This window comes from Beauveria bassiana (genome assembly GCF_000280675.1).
Source record: "Beauveria bassiana ARSEF 2860 unplaced genomic scaffold BBA_S00021, whole genome shotgun sequence".
Taxonomy (NCBI): Eukaryota; Fungi; Ascomycota; class Sordariomycetes; order Hypocreales; family Cordycipitaceae; genus Beauveria; species Beauveria bassiana.
In genome coordinates this window covers 205,980-214,526 of record NW_007930856.1, presented here as the reverse complement: position 1 = coordinate 214,526, position 8,547 = coordinate 205,980, and the positions used below count along the sequence as shown (strand labels likewise).

Here is an 8,547-nt window from a genome sequence, read left to right as displayed (position 1 = left end):
GCGAGACTAGATTCACTGCGAGTGTTATCCACTGAACTGCAAACGTCATCTGCTCTCGGCGTCACACCAATGGCCTGTCAACTGAGCCACAAATACCTTGCATTGCTTACCTAACATTATGCTACTTGCGACTCTGCAACTCAGCCACCTCCAAGATTCAAAGTTCGGCTACCTTTTGGCCCTGTTTACGAGTACGATTCCAGCACTGACGCAGTGACGCCAACCCGGACCTGCACTTTTCTTGCTCTCAACAACCCCCTAATCCTTCCATTCGTAACACATCGTCACACATATACACGACCACCGTCATTCTTTCATCAACATTCTTTTTACCTTGCAAATCTCTTTTGCACGCGCACGCGCGACTGCCCCTGGCCAACCTTGAGCCCAGGCACTCCCAACCACCGCCCCCAAACTGGCGCACCCCCCCACGCTATGCCCTTGTTGCCCACCATCGACGTCGCTGGTGACGCTCCCGACAAGAATGCCATCCTCATAGAATCCAAACCACACAACAAAGGCGGCAAGGCCACTCAGGCTGTTCATGAGCAAATACCAACCATTATCGAACCTACCAGTGTTCAACTCAGCTCCTCCGACAATTATAAACACCTGGAAAAGATCCCCGATGTCGTCGATTGTGACAGGGTCGACTATGTTAACCCTCTCGCCAACAGTTCGCGATGGTACATTGCCATGAGAGCACGCGCCCTACGCTCTGCCGCTGGCTTTGCCTTTAGTCTCGCCAATCGTACTGTACCCGCTCCTCCACTTCCCTCTCAATCCATCTCGCTCGATTCTACCCTGTCCGAGTTTCCTGGCAAGGACAAGATCAAGGTGGACGTTTGGACCCCGCCAAACTTGGCCCTTGGGCCCCGTGCCGCCGTCATTAATTTTCACGGAGGCGGCTGGATTCTTGGCACCGGAACTGATGATAGCCGCTGGGCCGCCGCTGTCATGACCAATATCAACGCTGTCGTCTTTTCCGTCAACTACAGGCTCGCCCCAGGCCACCCCTTTCCCACACCCATCGAGGACTGCGTCGATTCCATTCTGCAAATCGCTGCTCGTGCCGATGAATTCGGCTTCGACCCCAAACGTATCATTCTGTCGGGCTTTTCTGCCGGCGCCTCAAACGCATTGAGCAGCTGGCTTGTCCTGCATGAGCCTCAACGATGGGACTACAATCTGCCTCAGCCTGTCCCCCACATTGCCGGTCTCGCCATCTTTTACCCTGTCCTCGACTGGACATTTACGCGACCCGAGAAGCGTAGCACTTGCCACCGCCCTGACTTGACACTTCCACCTGGCATGACGGACCTGATTGATGTTTCTTATGTCTATCCTCATATCCCTCGCAAGGAATGTGTTGACTGGCGTCTGTCGCCTGGTCTGATGGACGATGCTACCCTGGCTAAGCTACCGCCCATGCATTTATGTCTGTGCGAGTACGACATGCTACTTCAGGAGGGCCTACGTTTTGCTAAGCGTGTTCGTTCTTGTCCAGACAAGACGCTGACCCTTCGCGTCGTCAGCCAGGAAAAGCATGCCTGGGACAAACCTCTACCCATGGCTGCGGTAAAGGACAGCGTCAACATCGAGTACACCGAGGCAACCTTGGCTATTGCTAATTGGATTGGTCAGTTCCACGACACGGATAATGAGTCGGTGCTCTCGCTGCCCACCAAGCGACTTCGCCTGCGTCCCTCGACGCACTTTAAACGTTCCCGCTCCGCTGACTAGTCGACCTTGGGCCTGTTATACTTTATTCCGTCTTTCCGCTGTACTCGGAGAATTGAGACGGAATATATTTTTTTTTTTTGATTTACAAGCAAGGAGTTTGAAGCAATGTTGTGTATCAAGTATACGGATTGTTGTGGGCATTTTCTAGCATAGATGTAGACTGTTGCATTATTAGACGCATGGAAGCGGGAGCATTAAGACTACACAATCGCCAACACCCCTTCTTGCCCTTTCCAAGCAACATGAATTATCGCAGCCACGCACAAGGTGACTTATTCTTCCAATTTCCCAATCTTTGTGAGCTGTTGGGATTGTTCCCCGTAGTTCCTGCTCTCGAGGATGGGTCAGATCTGCATACTCCGTACAAGTGAGGGACCACAGGGGGGTGGAAATGGTGGCGTCAGGGATTTCCAGTGCATTTGGATTGGATGGTTGGCTATTTGGCTGGTTGGCTGGTCTGTGGCGGCAGTGTGTGTCTCATGTACGGAATACTCCATATGCAGAGTACACGTGCGTCCTGCCCCCTCACCATCCCAACTTGCTCGAGTACTGTCTTTTGCCCGGACCTGGCTGAATCGATCTTGTCGAGATGACAGACCGGCTCGTCTCCCAGCTTGGTGTCTGTAGCATGGCAACGTCAATACGATTACTTGATTCGAAAGGAAGATATAAATCGCAGTCATGCTACAAAGGAAAAATAAAAACTCCATGCATGCCGTTCGGTGAAGAGCCAGGAAATTCTCTTTACACGACAAGATGCTTGCTCTCTGTCAGGTATTGGGGGCGTACAGGACGACGACTCCCATATTAGAACTGCAGTATTCTACCGAGGCCAGAGATATCTCTCGAGAATTTTCACGTGCCGAACCCGACTCAGGCTCGTCAAGGTCATAATGCACCTCTTCATGATGTTGCTTGTCTGGACATGGTCGAGGAGCCCAGTGAACTGGGGAGATGCGGCGAGGTTTGTTATTCCATTATTTCAACGGCGGCCAGAGATTTCGGTAGGCCAGTATCAAAATTGGGCTACCATCCGACGTGCGACATGCAATAATCCTCAATGTCTGTGGCCTGAGAAGCAAGCCCGCTCCCATCTTCCGTGGCTAGGTCATGATTCAGCTATGCGAGTGCGAGTTCAAGCTGCGAAAGGGGGTCATGAGGACGCATACGCGAAAGCGAGGATGTGCCTGCTATCCATTGACAGGCCATGTGTACGCGCGAAGTTTGACGATTTGTCCCCGACACTCTGTTTCGTAGACTACAACTTTCAGCGCACAATTGATGCCTTGGAGGGTCCTGATCCGCAGGCAAGACTGGTCTACTGATTTGCTTGTGAAGGCGTTCTTGGTTCATCAAGTATATATATATATATATATATATAGATGTACCAGTTGCGCAGTTCTATCTATAGCTGAATTCAACACTATGCCAGCTGGGGAATCGTTATGACGTTGCTAGGCGTGAAGCGTCGAAGCAGTCGAAGCATTGTGGATTTTCCTTGTTGTTAAGTATAAAATGGCGTATATTGTATGCTAAATCTCCTCCTGTATATGGTTTTACCACTTTGCCTCTTTGCTGTCGAGAAACTGCTTGAGGATGCCGACAATCTTGGCGAGCGCGGTGAGGTAGACCTGGAGGTCGGCCGTCACCTTGGCGCCGTCGTCGCCGAGCTTGGCGTAAAAGTCCTTGCGGTAGGGGCAGGCGCCCATGGCAGCGCTGAAGATGGGCTTCACGAGGAAGCTGTGGTGCGGCTTGAGGGTGCTGGCGTAGGCGGCGCGGAACGAGTCGGCGAGCTCCTCGTCGGGTTTGGCCGTGTTGGCCGTCAGGGCGAGGCAGGTGAATTCGAGGCCACTGTTGATGCAAGTTTAGCAAAAAAAAAAATGGTATTTCTTTTGAGAAGGTGGGGTGCGTCAATTACCGGACGAGCCAGAGGAGTCCCTCGGTGGCAGTGTGTTTCTTGGTCTTGAGCTCATTGCGGCAGAGATCTTGAATGTTGGCACCCTCAACGGGGGAGGCGAGCTGGCGGTCGCGGATTTTCTGAAACACGACATGATTAGCATTGGTCATATTATATGTATTTGGTGATGGGTAAGGAGAAGATTATATCAATCGTACCTTGATGTTGCCGAGCATGTCGTTTTTGACGGGCGAAAAAGCGACGGAGCCGAGGGCATCTACACCGAGGGGGGGGGGGGGGGGGTTGTCAGTCTACTGCGCTTTACAGCCGGGGTCCAGCGAGGGGGACCGAGAGAAGGACACACGCACCGAATATAGTGGTCAGCGACTCGGCCGCTTCGAGGAATTCGCTTGTGCCGACAGCGCGTCCGTTGGCCTCGTCAATGGGCACGTCGACAAAGGACCTTTTGAAGGTCTGCACAATGGTGCCGCCGGGCGGGATCACGGGAGCGGACATGATGGTTTGTTTCGGAGGAAAGGTGGTCGGTATGTAGTGGGAAGAGGAGAGGAGAAAGATGGGATAAGAAGAAGAGAGGGGGAGAGGTAGGGGGAATAAGAGGGCCGAAGATTGGAGAGGAGTACGACGACGGCGGCGGCGGCGGTGAAGTCTGGGTTCGGTGAAAGTGGTGTGGTGATGGGGAGAGAGACAGGAAGAGAGAGGGACGGAGGTGAGGGGTTCGTGGGGGTGCGGGGCAATGGGCATGCCCAAGGCGGTGGCAGAGAGAGACAGGGAGGCTGAACTATTTCTAAAAGTTATTAAATAGTTAGGATGAAAAGTATAAAAAAATCAAATAAAAGGCGTTTTCTTTTAGAAATGTAGTCATGTGGAGGCGCAGAAGGAGTAGAAGAAAAATGTAAAGGAAAAATATAAAGAAGGGTGGCGTTTTTTTCTTGTCACCTATGAATGACACTGTGGACACGTACCTAAGTAGCCCCTGTTAGAACAACAAGAATGGCAATGACACCTGAATAAAACAATTATGCTACGTATCAGCCTGTCTTTTTCAAAATATACATTGTAATTGGGGACCTCCGAGCTCGTTCGGCACCGATGTTCAAGCTGGCGTATTACACACACGTCGTGCCTCAATCGCTCGATAGGCCCCGTCACGCGCCACGACATTGCTAATTTCTTCAGCGATTTTTGCAAGTCGAATATACCCGGGCTAATTGAGAGTTTCTGAATTGGTCTTTATCGACGGTATTGGATATTGGCAAGGCTCTAATCTTCTCCAAGTGAATACAAGTCGTAATATTGTGCATCATCCTGAATGTACACTAGGCTATCTAGAACATGCCTCCCTCTTCCATCACGCCGTCTTTCATATCGTGCAAATCAACCTCGCTCATATTCTGGAGGATCATCGGTCCCGAATTGTCCGATGCCTTCGACACTTGCCGCTCCCTTCTCCTCCTCCCGCTTGGGAGTCTTTCCACACGAGCGCCAGAGCAGACAGCAATGGCTCTCTCTAATGATCCATGTCGTTCATTTTTAATTCTCCTTGATTAGAAGATGGAACTCAGACTCAATTCAAAAGACCCGATGTAGTAGGTACTAGGTACCTTGTACTCGGCCTTGCATTTCTATACCCGTCAGGTAAGGATTGTCATCATCGTTCTCAGCCCATGTTACGAATCCGAGGGCAAATGGGGACCAAGCTTTTGGCCAACCAATGCACAAAGCCATTCGCCGATTTGCATCCCCCTGTGCGTACTTGTGCCGAATGCTCTCGCCCGGAGTGGTGAACGGGTCGAGGGCCAATCAACAGCGCTTGTATTACTCGCTGCCTGCCGAGGAAGCGAGGAAGGAGCCACGATACCAACCAACCACCTTCCATTATGCCATCCCTGGGGAAAGATATATAGTGGAAAATAGCTCAGTCATATGGTACCCGATGATGAGATTCAAAGGTAACTTTGAGGGGAAACCCGATGATAAGAACTCAGCACTTCTGAGGGTGATCTGTGTCAGTGCCAAGGGAATAACGGCAGATTATTTTTTTGCGAAAATTTCTTCTAGTAGACACTTACCTACAGCCATAGCTGGAGGTGTAGAATATTACATACCTGTTGAAATATTTGATTTGGATCAAGTCGAGTCTGTCCCACGTCGGCAGCGGTGGTTTATATAGGTTTCAAGGCACCTTTCTTTTTTATACTTTTTCACCTTTTTTCGCCCACTCTTCCATATCCCTCTTTAATTTTCATACATTTTTTTCACGTCATGCCGTCCATATGCGATCAATTTTAACTTTGCAGCCTTCGACGCGCGCGGTGCGGCGCGGCGCGGCGTGTCAGTAGGTACTTGAGGGTACCTCTGAACTGCATGCCCAATGTCACTTTACTCCTTCCCTGAGGGAAATTTGGCTCAGTTGGTAAGAACAGCGATGCATCTGCCCGAATTTTGAAGCCTTGTAATGAAATATTCAGCTTCGAAAGCTATACTGCGTGTTGAATATGTCCTGCGACCTCTTTGCCACCTATATTGCTGCGATGCTGCAACTTACTGCTAGTAGAGCCCTTTTTTCCCCCAAGTTTTGGTGTTGTGGTGCAGGCCCTGTAGCACCATGCGTGGGGTACATTTAGGCCCACACTGAAACCTGCCAAACTCAGGTACCCGGACCCAGCCACTAACGCCACCAAAGCGCCACCACTCAATCCAGTCATCAATCAATTACTTGAGAATGACTCGCATTTTCAGCCTGCTGTCGCTCTCGAGACAAGCTTTTCTCTCAACAGGGTCCAGACCTCCAGACCACTCTCACGTAACCAGATTAAATGTGACTCTGGCGCTAAGAGCTGCTGGTCAGCGCTCTTACACTCTTCATAATAACTAAAGTCAGTTATTAGGTGATTCTTGCGTCATTGTACTTGTTTCTTGTACATGTGTACGTGAAGGTGCCCCCAGTCCACGTGTAATTTGAGTGCGCACTTGTTCACAACGGCTATCGAAACATCAAACATTATTTGCCATGCTATGGAGTACCCGAGGCTCGAATCACCCTCCTGTTGCTGGAAATACCACTTTACGCCTTTTGGCCAGATTCGCCTACCGTCGGCTTGCTGCCAACCATCAGGTACATTGGTGTAAAGAGCTTCTCGCTGCCACCCTTGACCAGCGCGTCCGCAGCTTGACCCAAGCTGTCTGCCGTCCTCCTCGTTCCCGGCGGCGCGATGCGAAGCGTCTCCAAGAGTCCGAAAAGGTTATGCGCTACCACGCGGCCCCAACGGTTCATCCGCAACACGATAAGAGCGTCCCAGACAGTCTGGGCGTGGCGAAGGTCGCTGCCCAGCGGCCAGTACCAAGGCGGCGAGGCCTTATTGACGGCCTCTGCCAAGTCTCGACTGACTTGTAGCTCGAAGCCTGCCGACTCCATGGCTTGCTTGCCGTCGTCTATACTGAATAGCTGAGCGATGCCGTCGCCTTGCTCAATGGCTAGTCGGAGCTTGCGGTGCTCTAGGTTGTCATTATCGTAGGCGTCCGTCATGAGCCATTCATAGACACCAAACACACCGCCGGGCTTCAAGACTCGGTAAATCTCACTGTAGACTTCTGCGAGAGACGGAGCGTGGCACGTGGCTTCGATTGAGTACACTGCGTCAAAAGAGTTGTCGGGAAAAGGAAGACTCTGCGTACATCTATTAGTGATTGCAGTGCTACATGTCACCATGTTTGCATACCATGAAGTCGCCTTGTACAAAGTCCAAGTTGTCAGCCATGTCGTGCTTCTTGGCATACATGGTGGCTCGGTCAACTTGGTACTGGTTGATGTTGATGCCCGTGACATGGCAGCCGGTAAATCGAGAGATTTCACGCGCCGGGCCACCAACGCCGCATCCCATATCGAGCACTTTCATGTCACGCTTGATTCCAATTTGACTCGCAATAAAGTGCTCATGTCGGGCGATTGCCTGCTGGAACGGCTCGCCATATGAAAATCGGCAAAAGTGAAAGGATGCTCCCCACGCATACTCGTAAAAATCGGTCGCAAGGTTGTAGTACCTTTGTTACATGTTAGCCAATTTTTTTTTTTTCGACAGATGTTGGTGAGCTTACTGTCTTGTGATGCTGGCATAATCGTCTGTTCTGGCCTGTCGAACCGCAGATGTCTCGTCTTCAGCAGTCTTGTTGTCCCAGTGCTGAAAGTATTCATCCACTGCTGCAGCGCGGGCAGTCTTGTCCTTACTCAACATGGCACGGATGCCACCCTGACCTTGACTGGAGTCTCCATGTAGAGCCTTGTCAAAGGCGGCATTCCTCGCCTCGTCAACACGCAGCAAAGCTTGAGAGCTCATTTGAACCGTAGTATATGTAACGAAAAGGAATTGTTTTGAATAGAGTGGAAGAAGTGTTTAAGATGGCTGAACTGACACGGAATCCTTTTACGACAATCTCTGGGAGGCCCTTTATACCTGTATTCAACAGACAACAGACAATACGAATACGACCAGGAACTGACCCATCAAATCATGGCTGGCTTGCCTTTTTGACGAGCCAGCCTCATCTAATTGGCTACATGGATATCTATTCGCCGCATGGTCAATCAATTATTGATGTCGCTTGTCCGTGCTGCTGCAGCCACTGCCTCATCTACGTACCTGAATCCAGCCCTCCGCATTTACGCGTAAGGGCGAGTGAATCCAAGCGAGACGATCAGCCCTCAGATAGGCATCGTCTGGTTCGAATTCGTATCAGGAGGCTCAGAATACGGCCGTGTTGGTTCAACAAATCTTGGCTGGTGCCCTTGGCAACCATTAGGTGAATACTTTTTCTCCCTCACTGTGTATTGCTAGGCGATGAAATCTCCACGGGCAGTTTGACAGGTACATACTTTAGTTTTTGGTGGT

The 8,547-nt window shown here is 50.8% G+C and overlaps 3 protein-coding genes across 3 annotated transcripts; 1 reads left to right on the top strand and 2 right to left on the bottom strand.

The window, feature by feature from the left end:
* Positions 1-435: 435 nt before the first annotated feature.
* On the top strand, positions 436-1,743 carry BBA_06871 (lipase-like protein; the record flags this gene model as incomplete). The annotated part of the gene is made up of 1 exon (XM_008601968.1): positions 436-1,743. The coding sequence occupies one exon, from the start codon at positions 436-438 to the stop codon at positions 1,741-1,743; it is 1,308 nt and encodes a 435-aa protein (XP_008600190.1).
* A 1,556-nt stretch (positions 1,744-3,299) lies between these two features.
* Positions 3,300-4,156, bottom strand: BBA_06870 (Glycolipid transfer protein; the record flags this gene model as incomplete). Its single annotated transcript, XM_008601967.1, has 4 exons — positions 3,300-3,594; positions 3,662-3,780; positions 3,859-3,917; positions 4,009-4,156. The coding sequence occupies 4 exons, from the start codon at positions 4,154-4,156 to the stop codon at positions 3,300-3,302; spliced, it is 621 nt and encodes a 206-aa protein (XP_008600189.1).
* A 2,569-nt stretch (positions 4,157-6,725) lies between these two features.
* Positions 6,726-7,995, bottom strand: BBA_06869 (CgERG6-2 protein; the record flags this gene model as incomplete). The annotated part of the gene is made up of 3 exons (XM_008601966.1): positions 6,726-7,328; positions 7,381-7,702; positions 7,757-7,995. The coding sequence occupies 3 exons, from the start codon at positions 7,993-7,995 to the stop codon at positions 6,726-6,728; spliced, it is 1,164 nt and encodes a 387-aa protein (XP_008600188.1).
* Between the last annotated feature and the right edge of the window lie 552 nt (positions 7,996-8,547).